Genomic DNA, 18,578 nt, shown 5'->3' with positions numbered 1-18,578 from the left:
AGAACTATGTGTCACTGGCTGAGAATCTTTGATTATTCAGTGAGTTTAGAAAGATGCTAACCGTGGGCCCAGAGAATCCAGAGGAAAATAAATCACCTTCATCTTAATTATCTATAGAGTTGGTTATGAAAGTTCAACCTAAAGAAATAGAAGGTCATTTTCTATGATAGTCCTCTTAGTTTATACAATCCTTACAAATGTACGAAGGTGAAAGGGTGTGGTTTGATAGTTTCCTATAGGGAACATACCTTTTAAAGCAATAAAGACACTGGAAGTACACGGGTAACACTAGAGACAAAAACCTAACTTATTATGTTTCCTTTCAGATCAACTGAAAAATTAATGATTCTCCTTACACAGTGTTGGCGGGAATATAAAATGGCGCAAGCACTATGGAAAACATTATGGCAGTTCCTCAAAAAATTAAAAATGTAACTGTCATATGATCCAGCAATCCCACTTCTGAATGTATACCCAAAAGAACTGAAAGCAGGTGTCACAGAGATAGCTGCATGCTCTTGTTCATAGTAGCATCATTCACAACAGCCAAGAGGTGGAAGCAACCCAAGTGTCCATAGCCAGAGGAAGGTGTGTCTATGTACATTCAGATATCCTCTCATCTCCCGTCTGTACTCCCACTCTATGAGGCCTGAAGGAAGGAAATCAGGACTTGCATTTCTTTGTGTCTATACTACCCAGCACAGTCATTCATTCATTCATTCAAAAATACTGATTGAATGCCTACTGTATCCTCAGTCCCATTTAGGTGTAATGACCATCCTTGTACAAAATATGCTTCCTCACTAAATAAATGGGAGTAGTGAGCTTGATTACAATGATTCTGTTAAACTGAATTCAACACATACTAGTAGACGTTTATTTTTTTTAATAGTAAGCATTTAAATAGCACTTATTATATAGCAGAAACTGTTCTAAGCATTATGATCACCTCCAAGTTGCAAAAGAAAAAACTGAGGCACAGAGAAGTTAAGTAAGGTGCCCAAGGTGACATAGGGAAGGGCTGGGGAGGCCAACATATGAACATCAGCAGGCTCGTTCCAGAGTCAGTGCCCATAAGGACTCCACTGTATTTGCTCCACATGAATACTCTGCCAGGCTTAAGAGAAATGATATTAATAATACCCTGTATTTATCCTGTATGAGTTCAGGGTTTAGCAGGGTAGAGAGAGCTATAATATGAAATGATAAGTGCTACAACAGAGAAATGACCACAGAAGCGGAGAGGAGGATTCAATTAATTTTATTTTCAAAATGTGAAGGCTTTAAAATGAGAAACATTTAAGGTAAGCCTTGCTCAAGGAGCCAGGAAGAGAAGCAGAAAGGGGAGAAAAAGAAGTAGGAAGACGAGACAGGGGAGAAGAGAAGGAGATGGTTATGATACTGGAAGGATTACCATCAGGGAGAGAAAGAGGATGGAAAATCAGCCTCACTGTGGACTGCTGGGGAGCAGCAGCAAGTGACAGACCCGCCTCTCAGGCCCCAGTCAGAGAAGGAGCGATTTCCTCCCTACTAGGAACCAGCCCCATCTCTGCTGACAGCGGCTCTGGGGAAGCCACAGGTGGTCACGGGGAGCAGAGGTGGCGCCAAAGCCTGCTGCTGAAGCATCCGTGGTCCTTGAGCCACGCTGGCCCACTGCCCACCTGAACACAATGTCTGCCCTGAAATTTCTTACATAAAAGCCTAGGTTTAAGGAGAAGAGGTAGAAATGCTAAACGAATGAGTAAAGAGGAGTTTTCAGAGTGAACCAAATTCTGAGTAGATTGGGCACCAGATTCAAAGAAGCGTTAACCTAGGTATACGCCTGCATGCCAGAAACAAGTTCTCATAATAGTCTGTTTAAATATATAGCGAGGGGAGAGAGAGGGAGAAAATACTTATTAAAAATTAACTAAAGGGGCACCTGGGTGGCTCAGTCGGTTGGGCGACTGCCTTCGGCTCAGGTCATGGTCCTGGAGTCCCGGGATCGAGTCCCGCATCGGGCTCCCTGCTCGGCAGGGAGTCTGCTTCTCCCTCTGGCCCTCCCCCCTCTCATGCTCTCTCTCTCATTCTCTCTCTCTCAAATAAATAAAATCTTTAAAAAAATTAACTAAGGAAACTCCAAGAAAATGTGAAGAATGTTTCTGGAGAATAACAGAGAGGCTCAAGACAGAGGTGAAGGTTGGGGTGAGCGCCATTTTGCCAGCTACAGGATAGCACAGTGGAGTAAGGGCCTGGCAAGCAGCTCAAATACCAGTCCATTCATAAGTAGCAGAAAATGCAAAGACCTTCAGAGAACATTTGTTTTAACAAGTATAGGGAAACCCTTGAGATAACACAGCCATAAATCTCAACTGACCTGATAATCTTCAGTGACAAAGCAAAGATGGTGTCCAGTCCAACTCTTAAGGAGTACAGTGCTTTTCACATAGTAGCCTCTGAATAAATACTTGTGAATGGATAATGAGAAAATAGGGAGGGAGACAGGGAGAGAAGAGACAGCAATGAGGACCACGTAGGATGATCGCGAGTAGATGGCTTAGAGATGAAACTAAAAGGTAGGAAGGAAAGAACTTCAGCCAAAGAAATTGAAGTATGATACCTATATATTAGGATAGGAGTTCAAAATCAACTCAGAGCTTGAACAACAAGGTGAAATTAAGCAATTTAATCTATGGCATGGTCATATTTTGGACATGGGATTAAAAAGGTTTGGGGTTATAGCCCACAGGGACTTCTTGGCACCTGAGGGCAGATGGCTTAGTGAAAAACAAGTCCTTGAAGTATATTACACACAGGACGCTAAAGACTTTTACAGTCCTGACAACAGCTGTTTTTCACTTTGTTTGATAACATGCGATCAAAACTGGACTTAAAATTCCTTCATGTTCATGAGAAGAAAGAAAGACCATCTACACTGAAGATAAACAGAAGACAATCTGGTGTTAGTAAAATTCTTCTAGAAAGCAAGCCACATCATGGTTTTAGACCTTTATCTTGAATATTTGGAGTAATAAATAACTGATTGGCCTCCACAATATGACTACAAAATATAACAACATCAACAGCCCCTACCTTTATATCACACTCACATGCCAGGGACTTCGCTAAATGCTTTTCATGCTTTTGCTCATTTAGCCCTCACAACAACTCTGTGAAGTAGGTACTAGTATTATTACCCCTATTTTAAAGGTTAGAAATCTAACAATTACAAAGATGAAGAAACTTGACCCTGAGTCACCTAGGGGTCAAGCCAAAATAGTCCTACTTGGTGAAGCCTCATCTTATGAATAAGATAAGGTATGAAATATTAGAAGACTCAGGATAGAGAAATATCTACCAATAGCTCACATTCCATGATTTGAAAATGGCAGCACATGTCCTTCAGGCACTAGGAAACACCTGCTGAATGCTGAAAGCAGGACCAATATTCCAAGCTAACAAAAGTAGGAATGGAGGTAAACAGGTTTTCAACATTGTCCCAATACCTTCTTTAACAGTTGTTTCACCACCAACAAATCCCAAGTCAATATAAAGCTAATCAGTCATTTTCTTTCTTTCTTTCTTTCTTTCTTTCTTTTTCTTTCTTTCTTTCTTTCTTTCTTTCTTTCTTTCTTTCTTTCTTTCTTTCTCTTTCTTTCTTTCTTTCTTTCTTTCTTTCTTTCTTTTCTCACTAGTCAGTCATTTCATCTTAACTCCAATTCAAAATCAAAATTAAGGCCACTTTGACCACAGACATTGAATTTCAGCTTATGTCCATTAGAAATCATTTTGTAGATGAGGCATATATAAAATCAGACTAATCCATAAGAGACAAAAGTCTGCCATTCTAAATTCACATGGACTCATCGTAATTTTGATATTACTTTTATGGAATATGTGAAACTGGAAGGATGTCACTTGAAAACTATTTTAAAATAATAAATTCTGACAGAAATGTATATATTCAAAACTGTTGATTCTCAATCCATTATGATGGCTAATATCAAAAACCCAGAAAATATCAAGTCCTGGCAAGGTTATGGAGATATCAAAACCCTTAGTTGCTGTTGGTTGGATTGTAAAATGGTGGAGCCACTATGGAAGACAGTATGGAGGTTCCTCAAAAATTAAAAATAAAATTACCATATGAGCCAGTAATTCCAATCCCGTGTACATATCCAAAGAAATGTAAAGCAATGTCTCAAAGAGATATTTGTATATCCATGTTCATAGCAGCATTATTCACAATAGCCAAGAGGTGGGAGCAGCCCAAATACCATTCAGCAGGTGAATGGACAAACAAAATTGGCATATACATATAATGGAATATTATGTGGCCTTAAAATGAAGGAAATCCTGTCACATGGTGCAGTGTGGATGAACCTGAAAGGCATTATGCTAAGTGAAATAAGCCAATCACAAAATGATAGCTACCATACGATTCCACTTATATAAAGTATCCAAAGTATTCAAATCCATAGAGAAAAAAGAGCAGAATGTAGTTGCGGGGCGGGGAGTGGGGGGGCGGCGCTGAGTGGAGGGGAAAATGGTGAGTTGTTTCAGGAGTACAGAGTTTCAGTTTTGTGAGATGAAAAGCTCTGGAGATCAGTTGCACAACAACATGAATATTCTTAAAACTAGTAAACTGTACACTTCAAAATGGTTAATATGGCAAACACACACAGACATTACTATAAGGGAATGCTTCCATACTATTTGGGGGGTTTTTTTCTTGCAATGTTGTCTTACAGATTTTTAGTAATACATCTAAAATATGGATTGTGGATCACGGCATCGAAACCTGGTGATGTATTGTATGGTGACTAACATAACATAATAAATAAAATTTTTTTTTAATTAAAAAAATAAAATATGGATTGCTTAAGGGAGACTTAAAAAAGAACAAATTATTTTTATTTTTATTTTTATTTTTTTTAAAGATTTTATTTATTTATTTGAGAGAGAGAGAATGAGAGAGAGAGCACATGAGAGGGGGGAGGGTCAGAGGGAGAAGCAGACTCCTTGCCAAGCAGGGAGCCCAATGCGGGACTCGATCCAGGGACTCCAGGATCATGACCTGAGCCGAAGGCAGTCACTCAACCAACTGAGCCACCCAGGTGCCCCGAACAAATTATTTTTTAAAATTGTCCATAAAAGTGAAAACAAATCTGTTTTGTGTTTATTAAGAAGCCAAAACTACACAGAAGATTCACAGAGCTGTGTTAAGGTTTATTTGGTAAAAGGCTTTATAGAAATCAGACCTGGCCAACGGAATGGGTTTTGTTAAGGTAATAAGCTCCTGGTCATGGATTCATTCAAGCAAAGGAAAACCTGTATCTATCAACACTGCTATATGGGATTTTGCCCTGACTGGAAATTTTTCCTCCATTAACTCTAAGGTCTTTCTAGTCCAAATCCCATGATTCTATGTCAAAAGAATTCAAGTAAACAGAGACAGTGGTAGCCTTTGATCATCATAGGAAAATCATTCATAAACCAAACCAAAAAGATTGATAGTTTTCATTACATAAAAAGACATCTCCATATCCACAATGAAACAAAACAAATAAGCAAACAAAAACTACCACCACAAAACAAAATTAAAAGACCAGCAACTGAATGTGAAATAAAATTTGCATTCACTTAACACAAATGGAATGGTAAACTTATTACACAACAAAGTTCTACAAATCATCAACAATAACAAAAAAAATTAAACCCACAATTTTAAAAAAGACTCAAAAAACACTGATGGGCAGTCACAAAAGAATGCCTATCACCAATAAACAAATGTTAATATTTGCAACAATTTCCTTATAATGCAATTGTATGCAGACATTAAAAATAATAAGATAGTTCTTTCTTTACTGATATGTAATAACCTCCAAGATATTTTGTGAAGTAAAAAAGCAAAGGGCAAAACAAGATGCATAACATGCTTCTCTTCGTGAAGGAAAAATTAGCGTGCATGCACACACACGTGTGTTTTTGCTCATCTGCATGTTGGGTGTATATGAATAATATTTTAGGAAGACTACTAGAGAAAATTATAACAGTGGTTGCCCTCTAAGAGTTATTGATGGATGTCTGGGAAGCAGGTGTTGGAAGTACATATCATTTTCATGGGATAATATGTTGTTTCTTTAACATTTTGAACCATGTTTATTTATTCAAGGGATAAATTTTATTAACTTTTGTACTTCTGGCAAATCAAAAAATGTACGCTGAAATGAGAATTTTTTCTTTTGTTCTGTCTATTTAATAAAATAGTAGGAAGAATAATAACCCAGAGGCATCCAGTGTCCAGGCAAATAGGCACTCTTGTTCACTGCTAGTACTAATGTAACTAATAATTCATAAACTTTGGTTTATGAATGATTTTCCTAGGATGATCAAAGGCACTCTTGTCCACTGCTAGTACTAGTGATCAGGATGATCCTGTCCTTTCTGGAGGACAACCGGTAAGATGAATAAAGGGACTTAAAATGTGCATATCTTCTACCTCAGGCTCAACCATTCAGAAGTGATTCTAGGACTTTATCTTTAGGAAATAACCAAATGTATGTCTAAAAGTAAGGTACCATGACATTTATTACAGATTTGGAAATAATATAAATGTCTTTTAATAAGAAATTTAATTTTGTAAATTATATGTGCTTCCATACAATAGAGCATTATGCAGCCAAAAAATTATGGTGGTGAAGAATAATGTGACCCGAGAAAGTACAAAACTACAAAACAGTATGCACAAATAAACTACCATTTTTATTTTTTAAAAGTTTACACGCACATAAAAATTCAGAAAAGTACATAGAGCTGTTTTTTCCCCAGCTTTATTTGAGATATAACTGACATATAACGTTAAAATGTAAGGTGTACAATGGGCTGATTTCATACAGGTATTCGTAGCTAAGTTTTACCTGTTTCCTTTTAACAGCTATTGTTGAATGGTGGGAAAACGGGCCATTTTTTCCTCTTACTTTGCCCCATGTTTTTGCACTTCACAGAGAAGTGCAAAATGCAGCTCAATTGTTAGGAGAATGGGCTTATAAGCCAGCTGGAGGGATTCAAAAGCCTATGCTGCTACTTGCTACTTTGTGGAAGTTACATAACCTTTCTGTGCCTCCATAGTAATGCTTCACTCTCCTATCTGTTGAATGGGGTAATAACAGTTACTGTGAGTTCAACTCATTAATAGAAGCATACTGCTCAGAACAGTACCTGGAGTATATTATCTAATATTGTTGCTGTTACATTGAGAATTAGGTGGAAAATCTTTCAAAAACTCAAATTAATGATCTATTATATATTTCAACTTTTACTTTATTACATGTTGCTAAGAATACAAAAGCAAATGTATAAGTTTTAGAGAACAATGAATGAAAAAATATTTAATACAAGATTCTTGCAATGGAATGACTACTATTAATTTGGCTTTCCAAATTAAAGAGGCTTAAAGAACCTTTCTATTATACATATCCTTATACAAAATCAAGCAAATGAACCGATAAAAACCACCCCCCCACTGAGGTGAGGCCTGCAATGTGATCTCTTAAGAGAGAGCCTCCTTATTTGGACACCTGATCATAGATTCACAAGCGAGGTATGTTTTTCTATTTAATTGGTGGAAGAGCAGGCTTTAAAAAAAGAAAAATGCTCTAGGGATGTTCTATGAGTGATAAGAAGCAGCGCAAAACTTTTACCAACCCGTGGGAGACCAGTGATCAGGATGATCCTACTTAAACAAGAAATCTGTTGCTAGGATTCCAATGCGTCAAAAATCCACAGGACAACAGGGGACTGATGAAGTAGGCTTGGCAAAAAGAATCACAGACCATGAGGATCACGACAAAGCATTATGCTAAGAAACCTAGTCCAGAACTATTAAAAAAAAAAAGCCTGCAGATGTTAGATTGATTTTATTAGCTATCATCTATCCCCAAAATAACATAATCATGAAAGACAGGACTTTTGTCTAATGAAGGAATGGCCAAAGAATATAATTTGTTCACAGTCTGCTTTATAAATGTTTTATTTTAGTCAATTTTTCAATCTTCCAATGGCCCATTAGAACCTGGACTTCATTTCAGTTTACACACTCCTTTTTTTTTTTTAGAGCTTGGCTTTGCATTTATATAGAAAGCAGCAAGTGGCCCAGAAGGGCAGCAACAATTCCTGAACCTTCTGGCCCATGTTGTAAAGTCCCCTCCCCAGAGGGTCAGGAGTGATGAACTGGATCAGATGCCAGGGAGCAGCAAGCTGCAGTTCTTTGAAGTTTTCATAAATTCACCTTGTTATAGCAGCTGAGGTGGCCACAACCTGGCATTTGAAGGCATTGGCAGTCTCCAAAGATAGCTCAAGGGGAAATGCCCTTTGTGACCCTGGGAGTCATAGCTGTCACTCTGGTCTTGGCAAATCACAAGGGTGGAACTCACATTGGATTATGCCTACTTCTTTTTTTTTTTTTTTTTTTTGAGGGTAAAGTGTGTATTTTATTTATTTGTACTTAAACCTATAAACCAATCAGCCAAACTGGTACTATTATCATGACACATTCAAATACAAAACATCTTTCTACAAATACTAGAATAATGAACAAATTAACAGTTCTAGTAAAACATCACAAGGAACAGAGGAATCAATGAAGCACATTATAGCTTAACCCTTCACCGTTAGAGGTTATTAACAAGAAAAGCCTCACAATCTCAGAAAATACAAATTATCCTTCATCACACGTCTTTGTATCTTCACTTCCTATTCTTGAGGTTAGATTCTAGAGCCTAAAGATATCCACATTAGTATTGTATCTAGTTATCTATAGCGAGAAACACCTTTTATCATGTTGTCCATAGAGCCAACGCTACTGAAACCTCTTTGACTCCCATCGTACCCCCTCAATGGACACAGTAAGAATAATGGAAAACAGAATATCGAGGCAGAGATATATAGGACCTAAAAGACAAAGCCTAGGAGATAACAGCCACCACCCAAACTGAGATCAAATAATATACTCATTGTCACACGTCTTCAGTCTGTATGTTCACAGAGTAATTTGGGAACAAATCCATTATTTGCTGGGTACTAAAATACTTAGCAGATTGTCGTATTACACTATGGCTTTCCCCAGAAGTTTCTAAGATGGACTCCAAATCACTGATGGAATTTTGCTGGAACTGGATCTGGGGCTGCAGAGATTCCTCTCCACAGTTTTGGAGCTGATTGTTCCAGGCTTGGGGGCACCAGGTCTGACTGGCCCAGGAGTGGTTGATCCAAGACTGGCTGTTCCAGGTCTGGTTGCTCCAATTCGGGTTATTCCAGGTCTGGTTGCTCCATATTGGAAGGTTTCCGGAAGTGTTCCTCAGGTATCCCTGGTGGTAGGAATAGAAGCCTGGGTATTCTGCGGTTGCTGTGCTGTTACTCTTGCTCTCCTTTGGCCAGTGGTTTTTCTGCCACCTCTTACATTTCATTCTCTGATTCTGGAACCAGGTCTTCACGTGCTTATAGCTAAGGTTCAGAATGTTGGAAAGTTCTTGCATCTGCTGGAGACTGAGGTATTTCTGTCTCTGAAATTGATCATTGAGGACACAGAGTTGGGTCTGAGAGAACACGGTCCTGATCTTCTGTTTCTTGCCCTGGGCTGTATCTTCCTTCCTCACTGTTCTCTCCTCTCCAGAAGTGGGTGGTGGTTTTACCCTGGGCCTGGGGGAGGAGTCGGGGCTGTCCTGAACAAACAGATCCATGGACGAAGGAAGAGGAGAGACGGTCTCCGCGTGGGGTGTCTCAGCAGATGACATTTGCAGGGATGCATAATTTTCTTCGGGCCCGTAAATCTCAGGCATTGGAGAAGAGTCCCTAGAACTGGGTGCTTCGGGGCCAGGCGGGCATAGGGGCAGAGCTGGATCTGCACTCATGTTGGTGAGTTAAGGGTAGACGGAAAAAAAAAAAAAGAGCGAGATTGTAAGAAAGGCCCAGGCTTATGGATCTAGGTGGAAGAGCTAAGAAGAGCAGAAAGACCTCCAGATGTTAAGAGTCTGAGAAAGACAGGATGAAGTGCGTCACCACTGCAATAGTAAGAGCCAACCAGCCCAATGGAGCCGGATTATGCCTACTTCTTTTTCTGCATCTCCCTTATACATAATAACCTCTCACAACCCCTTGCAAGCAGTCAGGCCTCTTATATGGCCAGCTGGCTGTCCAAGAAAGCCAAGGGAAATGCTTCATTATTTCAACACCAGTTTGTCTTTCTTAAAGTACCCCTATGCTCCAAAATAACTTCTCAAATCTGTAACCATTTAAAATTCCCATTCCTGCACTAGTGTAAGCAGAAGTGTTACAAATAAAACAATCTGATGCAAAAGCTTCATGCTAAGTTGGAAATTAAGGGAACTGTCTCAGTTTTAAAATGGGAGGGATAACCCAATTATCCCAAATGAATATGTACTCAACAGAATGTGTAGAAGAAAATAATTGTGTAAGGGGGAGACATGCAGTGGAAGACAGAGGTATCATTGTGAATGTAAGAAAACCAGGATAAACACCACGGCCCATCACTTTGTGGAGACAGCTACACATGACCTTGACATTCTAGAATACAACATGAAGGAGAAAGAAATCCTAATACCTGGGGGAGCAAAACTCATCATGTCATTGTTTTGGGGTTTTTTCTCATCTACTCAGTTCCTTCTGTCTTAATTAATTGAGCATGTAATGTCCAGTGGTTAAGGGAAAATATTCTGGAACGCAATGGAAGGATCTCAAATTCCCATTCTACCACTTCCTAAATGCAAGGTCTTTTAACCATAAAATGGAGATAACATGAACCTCATAAGACCATTGTGAGATGGGGCGCCTGGGTGGCTCAGTCGTTAAGCATCTGCCTTCGGCTCAGGTCATGATCCCGGGGTCCTGGGATCGAGCCCCGCATCGGGCTCCCTGCTCGGCGGGAAGCCTGCTTCTCCCTCTCCCACTCCCCCTGCCTGTGTTCCCTCTCTCGCTGTGTCTCTCTCTGTCAAATAAATAAAATCTTTAAAAAAAAAAAAAAAAAAGACCATTGTGAGAATTAAATCTAATTATGTAAAGTGTGCCTGACACATGAATGTTCCTAATATGTGGTAGATGATGATGATGATGATGATGATGATTAACAGTTATAGGGCACCAGCTATGTGTAGCCCCAGGTGCTGGAAATGGCATATATTTCTCATCACAGGTAGCATACAATTAAGCAGAAAAGACAGACATGCGCTGCTTATTTATACTATGTGATGACGCCATACATTTGTTTTTTGGGTTTTTTTTCTTCTTTTTAATTTAAATTCAATTAGTCAACATATAGTACATCATTAGTTTCAGATGTAGAGTTCAATAATTCATCAGTTGCATATAACACCCAGTACTCACCATATCACATGCCCTCTTTAATGCCTATTGCCCAGTTATCCCATCCCTCCATCCACCTTCCCTCCAGCAACCCTGTTTGTTTCCTATAATTAAGAATCTCTCATGGTTTGTCTCCCTCTCTGATTACTCCTGATTCAGTTTTCCCTCCCTTCCCCTATGATCTTCTGTGCTGTTTCTCATATTCCACATATGAGTGAAACCATATAACTGTCCTTCTCTGACTGACTTACTTCACTCAGCATAATACCCTCCAGTTCCATCCACATCGATGTAAATGGTAAATATCCATCCTTTCTGATGACTAAATAATATTCCATTGTATATATATACCACATCTTCTTTATCCATTCATCTGTCAATGGACATCTCGGCTCTTTCCATAGTTTGGCTATTGTGGACATTGCTGCTATAAACATTGGATGCATATGCCCCTATCGTAAATAACCGATAAGACTCCACCCCAAAATTACTAGAACTCATACAGGAATTCAGCAACATGGCAGGATATAAAATTAATGCACAGAAATCAGTTGTGAGGGGCGGAGCAAGATGGTGGAGGAGTAGGAGACCTGGATTTCGTCTCCTCTCAGGAATTCAGCTGGATAGGGATCAAACCATTCTGAACACCTACAAACTCAACAGGAGATCGAAGAAAAGAAGAGCAACAACTCTCTCATCAGAAAAGCGACCACTTTCTGGAAGGTAGGACGTGCGGAGAAGTGAACCTGAGGCGATATTCGGGAGGATAGACGGCGGGGGAGGGGCCTCCGTCGGCCGCTTCTGGCAAGTGATAGAGCCGCGGAGCACAAAATCGGAACTTTTAAAAGCCTGCTCCACTGAGGGACGTCGCTCCAGTGGCTAAGTGGGGGGTGGAACCCTCGTGGGACAGTGTGGTCTCAGGACCCTCGGGGTCACAGAAAGACCAGGGGTGCCTGAGGGCGGCAGAGCTCCCAGGTATCGGAGTGGGGAAGCCGGCTGCAGAGGCGGAGCCCAGGCGCGGGCTCTCAGCTCGGGGTCGCCATAAACCGGGATCCACGGCACAGTCGGGCCCCTGCTCCTCCAGCAGGGACCCAACAAGCGGCAGATCCGGGGAGACTCACCTTCTTCCCCGGGAGGAGTGGTGCGGGAGTGCACCGTGGGGATCTGCTGGGTTTGGAGACTCCACCCGGGGTCGGGGGCCAGAGATAGAAACGCACAGTCACAGGCCGGGTGAGCACGGAGTGCGGCCGGAGACCGGGGAGACGGGAGTGACTGACGGCTTTTCTCTGGGGGCTCACTGAGGAGCGGGCCCCGAGTTCTCGGCTCCTCCAGGGTGGAGACTGGGAGGCCGCCATTTTCACCCTCGGCCTCCAAAGCTGTACGGAAAGCTCGCAGGGAACAAAAGCCCCGGAGAGCAAACCCGAGCAGATTACTTAGCCCGCACCGGGCAAGGGCGGGGCAATTCCGCCTCTGGCAAAGACATTTGGAAACCACGGTAACAGGCCCCTCCCCAGAAGATCAGCGAGAACAGCCAGCCAAGACCAAGTTTACCGATCAATGAGAACGGCAGAACTCCAGCGCTAGGGGAATACTGCACATAGAATTCATGGCTTTTTTACCATGATTCTTTCGTCGTTCAAAGTTAATTTTTTTTTTAACTGTCTTTTTTTCTTTCTTTTTTTTTTTGAATTTTTCTTTTTCCCTTTTTCAACCAACATCTTATCAATCCCTTTTTTAAAAAACATTTTTATTTTTCATTTTTAGAGTCATATTCTATTCCTTCATAGTAGTTACCTGTATTTTTGGCATATATATATAAGTTGTTCTCTCTTTAAAATTTTGAGATAGTTTCTTCTAACAGATCAAAATATACTCTAAATCTCTAGTGTATGGTTTTTTTCTACTCCCCTGCCTGATCACATTCTCTCCCTTTTTTTTTCTTTTCTTTTTTTTTAAATCCTCTTCTTTCTTTTTTTAAACAACTTATCAATTCCTTTTATAAAATTTTTTATAATTTCCATCTTTACAGTCATATTCCATCCCTTCATCATACCAAACCTTATTTTTGTACATATATAAGTTTTTCTTTCTTTAAAATTTGGGAGGCACTTTCTTTTAACAGACCAAAATACACCCAAAACCTAGTGTGTGGCACTGATCTATATACCAGCCTGATCATATTTGATCACATTCTGTTTTTGTTGTTTTGTTTTGTTCTGTTTTTGTTTGTTTTTATCTTTTTCTTTTTTTTTTTTTCTTTTTCTTTTTTCTCTTTTTCCCTTTCTTTTCCCACTGCTTCAGGTCTTTTCTGATTTGTTTAGAGTATATTTTCTGGGGACATTGTTACCCTGCTAGCATTTTGTTCTCTCATTAATCTATTCTCCTCTGCACAAAATGACAAGATGGAAAAAATCACCTCAACAAAAAGAACAAGAGGTAGTACCGACTGCCAGGGATGTCAGATCTAGAGTTCAGAATCATCACTTTAAAGATACTAGCGGGGCTTGAAAAAAGCATGGAAGTTATTAGAGAAACACTTTCTGGAGAAGTAAAAGAACTAAAATCTAACCAAGTAGAAATCAAAAAGGCTATTAATGGGTGCAATCAAATATGGGGGCGCTAACTGCTAGGATAAATGAGGCAGAAGAGAGAATCAGTGATATAGAAGACCAAATGATAGAAAATAAAGAAGCTGAGAAAAAGAGAGATAAACAACTACTGGATCATGAGGGCAGAATTCAAGAGATAAGCGATACCATAAGACGAAACAACATTAGAATAATTGGGATCCCAGAAGAAGAAGAAAAAGAGAGAAGGGCAGAAGGTATAATGGAGCAAATTATAGCAGAGAACTTCCCTAATTTGGGGAAGGAAACAGGCATCAAAATCCAGGAAGCATAGAGAACCCCTCTCAAAATCAATAAAAATAGGTCAACACCCCGACATCTAATAGTAAAACTTACGAGTCTCAGAGACAAAGAGAAAATCCTGAAGGCAGCTCAGGAGAAGAGATCTGTAACCTACAATGGTAGAAACATTAGATTGGCAACAGACCTATCCACAGAGACCTGGCAGGCCAGAAAGGACTGGCAGGATATATTCAGAGCACTAAATGAGAAAAATATGCAGCCAAGAATACTATATCCAGCTAGGCTGTCATTGAAAATTGAAGGAGAGCTAAAAAGCTTCCAGGACAAACAAAAACTAAAGGAATTTGCAAACACAAAACCAGCCCTACAGGAAATCTTGAAAGGGGTCCTCTAAGCAAAGAGAGAACCTAAAAGCAACATAGACCAGAAAGGAACACAGACAATATACAGTAACAGTCACCTTACAGGCAATACAATGCCACTAAATTCCTATCTTTCAATAGTTACCCTGAATGTAAATGGGCTAAATGCCCCAATCAAAAGACACAGGCTATCAGATTGGATTAAAAAACAAGACCCATAGATATGCTGTCTGCAAGAGACTCATTTTAGAACCAAAAACACCCCAGATTTAAAGTGAGGGGTTGGAAAACCATTTACCATGCTAATGGACACCAAAAGAAAGCTGGGGTGGCAATCCTTATATCAGACAAATTAGATTTTAAACCAAAGACTGTAATAAGAGATGAGGAAGGACACTATATTCTACTTAAAGGGTCTATCCAACAAGAAGATCTAATAATTGTAAATATCTATGCCCCTAACATGGGAGCAGCCAATTATATAAGGTAATTAATAACAAAAGCAAAGAAACACATCAACAACAATACAATAATAGTGGGGAACTTTAACACCCCCCTCACGGAAATGGACAGATCATCTAAGCAAAAGATCAACAAGGAAATAAAGACTTTAAATGACACACTGGACCAAATGGACTTCACAGACATATTCAGAACATTCCATCCCAAAGCAATGGAATACACATTCTTCTCTCGTGCCCATGGAACATTCTCCAGAATCGATCACATCCTAGGTCATAAATCAGGTCTCAACCAGTACCAAAAGATTGGGATCATTCCCTGCCTATTTTCAGACCACAGTGCTTTGAAACTAGTATTCAATCACAAGAGGAAAGTCGGAAAGAACTCAAATACATGGAGGCTAAAGAGCATCCTACTGAAGAATGAATGGGTCAACCAGGAAATTAAAGAAGAATTTAAAAAATTCATGGAAACCAATGAAAATGAAAACACAGCTATTCAAAATCTTTGGGATGCAGCAAAGGCAGTCCTAAGAGGAAAGTATATAGCAATACAAGCCTTTCTCAAGAAACAAGAAAGGTCTCAAGTACACAACCTAACCCTACACCTAAAGGAGCTGGAGAAGGAACAGCAAATAAAGCCTAAACCCAGCAGGAGAAGAGAAATAATAAAGATCAGAGCAGAAATCAATGAAATAGAAACCAAAAGAACAGTAGAACAGATCAATGAAACAAGGAGCTGGTTCTTTGAAAGAATTAACAAGATTGATAAACCCCTGGCCAGACTTATCAAAAAGAAAAGAGAAATGACCCAAATCAACAAAATCATGAATGAAAGAGGAGAGATCACAACCAACACCAAAGAAATACAAACAATTATAAGAACATATTATGAGCAACTCTATGCCAGCAAATTAGATAACCTGGAAGAAGTGGATGCATTCCTAGAGATGTATCAACTACCAAAACTGAACCAGGAAGATATAGAAAACCTGAACAGACCTATAACCACTAAGGAAATTGAAGCAGTCATCAAAAATCTCCCAAAACACAAAAGCCCAGGGCCAGATGGCTTCCCAGGGGAATTCTACCAAACATTTAAAGAAGAATTAATACCTATTCTTCTGAAACTGTTCCAAAACATAGAAATGGAAGGAAAACTTCCAAACTCATTTTATGAGGCCAGCATTACCTTGATCCCAAAACCAGACAAAGACCCCATCAAAAAGGAGAATTACAGACCAATATCCCTGATGAACATGGATGCAAAAATTCTCACCAAAATACTAGCCAATAGGATCCAACAGTACATTAAAAGGATTATTCACCACAACCAAGTGGGATTTATCCCTGGGCTGCAAGTTTGGTTCAACATCCACAAATTAATCAATGTGATACAATACATCAATAAAAGAAAGAACAAGAACCATATGATCCTCTCAATAGATGCAGAAAAAGCATTTGACAAAGTACAGCATCCTTTCTTGATCAAAACTCTTCAGAGTATAGGCATAGAGGGTAGATACCTCAATATCATAAAAGCCATCTATGAAAAACCTACAGCAAATATCATTCTCAATTTGGAAAAACTGAGAGCTTTCCCCCTAAGGTCAGGAATGTGGCAGGGATGTCCACTATCACCACTGCTATTCAACATAGTATTGGAAGTCTTAGCCACAGCAATCAGACAACAAAAAGAAATCAAAGGCATCCGAATCAGCAAAGAAGAAGTCAAACTCTCACTCTTTGCAGATGATATGATACTTTATGTGGAAAACCCCAAAGACTCCACCCCAAAACTGCTAGAACTCATACAGGAATTCAGTAAAGTGGCAGGATATAAAATCAATGCACAGAAGTCAGTGGCATTCCTATACACCAACAAGACAGAAGAAAGAGAAATTAAGGAATTGATCCCATTTACAATTGCACCCAAAACCATAAGATACCTAGGAATAAATCTAACCAAAGAGGCAAAGGATCTGTACTCAGAAAACTATAAAATACTCATGAAAGAAATTGAGGAAGACACAAAGAAATGGAAAAAAGTTCCATGCTCATGGATTGGAAGAACAAATATTGTGAAGATGTCAATGCTACCTAGAGCAATCTACACATTCAATGCAATCCCCATCAAAATACCATCCACTTTTTTCAAAGAAATGGAACAAATAATCCTAAAATTTGTATGGAACCAGAAAAGACCCCGCATAGCCGAAGAGCCAGCTTGAAAAAGAAAAGCAAAGCTGGTGGCATCACAATTCTGGAATTCCAGCTCTATTACAAAGCTGTCATCATCAAGACAGTATGGTACTGGCACAAAAACAGACACATAGATCAATGGAACAGAATAGAGAGCCCAGAAATGGACCCTCAACTCTGTGATCAACTAATCTTCGACAAAGCAGGAAAGAATGTCCAATGGAAAAAAGACAGCCTCTTCAACAAATGGTGTTGGGAAAACTGGATAGCCACATGCAGAAGAATGAAACTGGACCATTTCCTTACACCACACACAAAAATAGACTCCAAATGGTTGAAAGACCTCAATGTGAGACAGGAGTCCATCAAAATCCTAAAGGAGAACACAGGCAGCAACCTCTTCGACCTCAGCCGCAGCAACTTCTTCCTAGAAACATTGCCAAAGGCAAGGGAAGCAAGGGCAAAAATGAACTATTGGGACTTCATCAAGATAAAAAGCTTTTGCAAAGCAAAGGAAACAGTCAACAAAACCAAAAGACAACTGACAGAATGGGAGAAGATATTTGCAAATGACATATCAGATAAAGGGCTAGTATCCAAAATCTATAAAGAACTCATCAAACTCAACACCCAAAGAACAAAGAATCCAATCAAGAAATGGGCAGAAGACATGAACAGACATTTTTCCAAAGAAGACATCCAAATGGCCAACAGACACATGAAAAAGTGCTCAATATCACTCGGCATCAGGGAAATCCAAATCAAAACCTCAATGAGATGCCACCTCACACCAGTCAGAATGGCTAAAATTAACAAGTCAGGAAACGACAGATGTTGGTGGGGATGCAGAGAAAGGGGAACCCTCCTACACTGTTGGTGGGAATGCAAGCTGGTGCAGCCACTCTGGAAAACAGTATGAAGGTTCCTCAAAAAGTTGAAAATAGAGCTACCATATGATCCAGCAATTGCACTACTGGGTATTTACCCCAAAGATACAAAAGTAGGGATCTGAAAGGGTACGTGCACCCCGATGTTTATAGCAGCAATGTCCACAATAGCCAAACTGTGGAAAGAGCCAAGATGTCCATCAACAGATGAATGGATAAAGAAGAGGTGGTATATATATACAATGGAATATTATGCAGCCATCAAAAGGAATGAGATCTTGCCATTTGCAACGACCTGGATGGAACTGGAGGGTATTATGTTGAGTGAAATAAGTCAAACAGAGAAAAACATGTATCATATGACCTCACTGATATGAGGAATTCTTGATCTCAGGAAACAAACTGAGGGTTGCTGGAGTGGGGGGTGGGGTGGGAGGG

The 18,578-nt window shown here is 39.7% G+C and overlaps 2 protein-coding genes across 4 annotated transcripts in view; both read right to left on the bottom strand.

Annotated features, from left to right (window-relative positions):
* Positions 1-18,578, bottom strand: part of ESR1 (estrogen receptor 1) — a 387,332-nt gene that overhangs the window by 330,480 nt on the left and 38,274 nt on the right. The gene's annotated exons all lie outside the window — the stretch shown is intronic.
* Positions 6,785-18,578, bottom strand: part of LOC118001079 (homeobox protein NANOG-like) — a 50,045-nt gene continuing 38,251 nt past the window's right edge. Inside the window, exon 2 of the mRNA XM_034991030.1 lies at positions 6,785-9,880. Coding sequence (XP_034846921.1) covers positions 8,997-9,880 — 884 coding nt within the window. The 3' untranslated portion in view covers positions 6,785-8,996. The remainder of the gene's footprint in view (positions 9,881-18,578) is intronic.

This window comes from Mirounga leonina, unplaced genomic scaffold (genome assembly GCF_011800145.1).
Source record: "Mirounga leonina isolate KUSES-001 unplaced genomic scaffold, KU_Mleo_1.0 Mir_53, whole genome shotgun sequence".
Classification (NCBI taxonomy): Eukaryota; Metazoa; Chordata; class Mammalia; order Carnivora; family Phocidae; genus Mirounga; species Mirounga leonina.
Note: the sequence above shows the minus strand (reverse complement) of the source record. Positions and strands in the feature narration are given on the sequence as shown.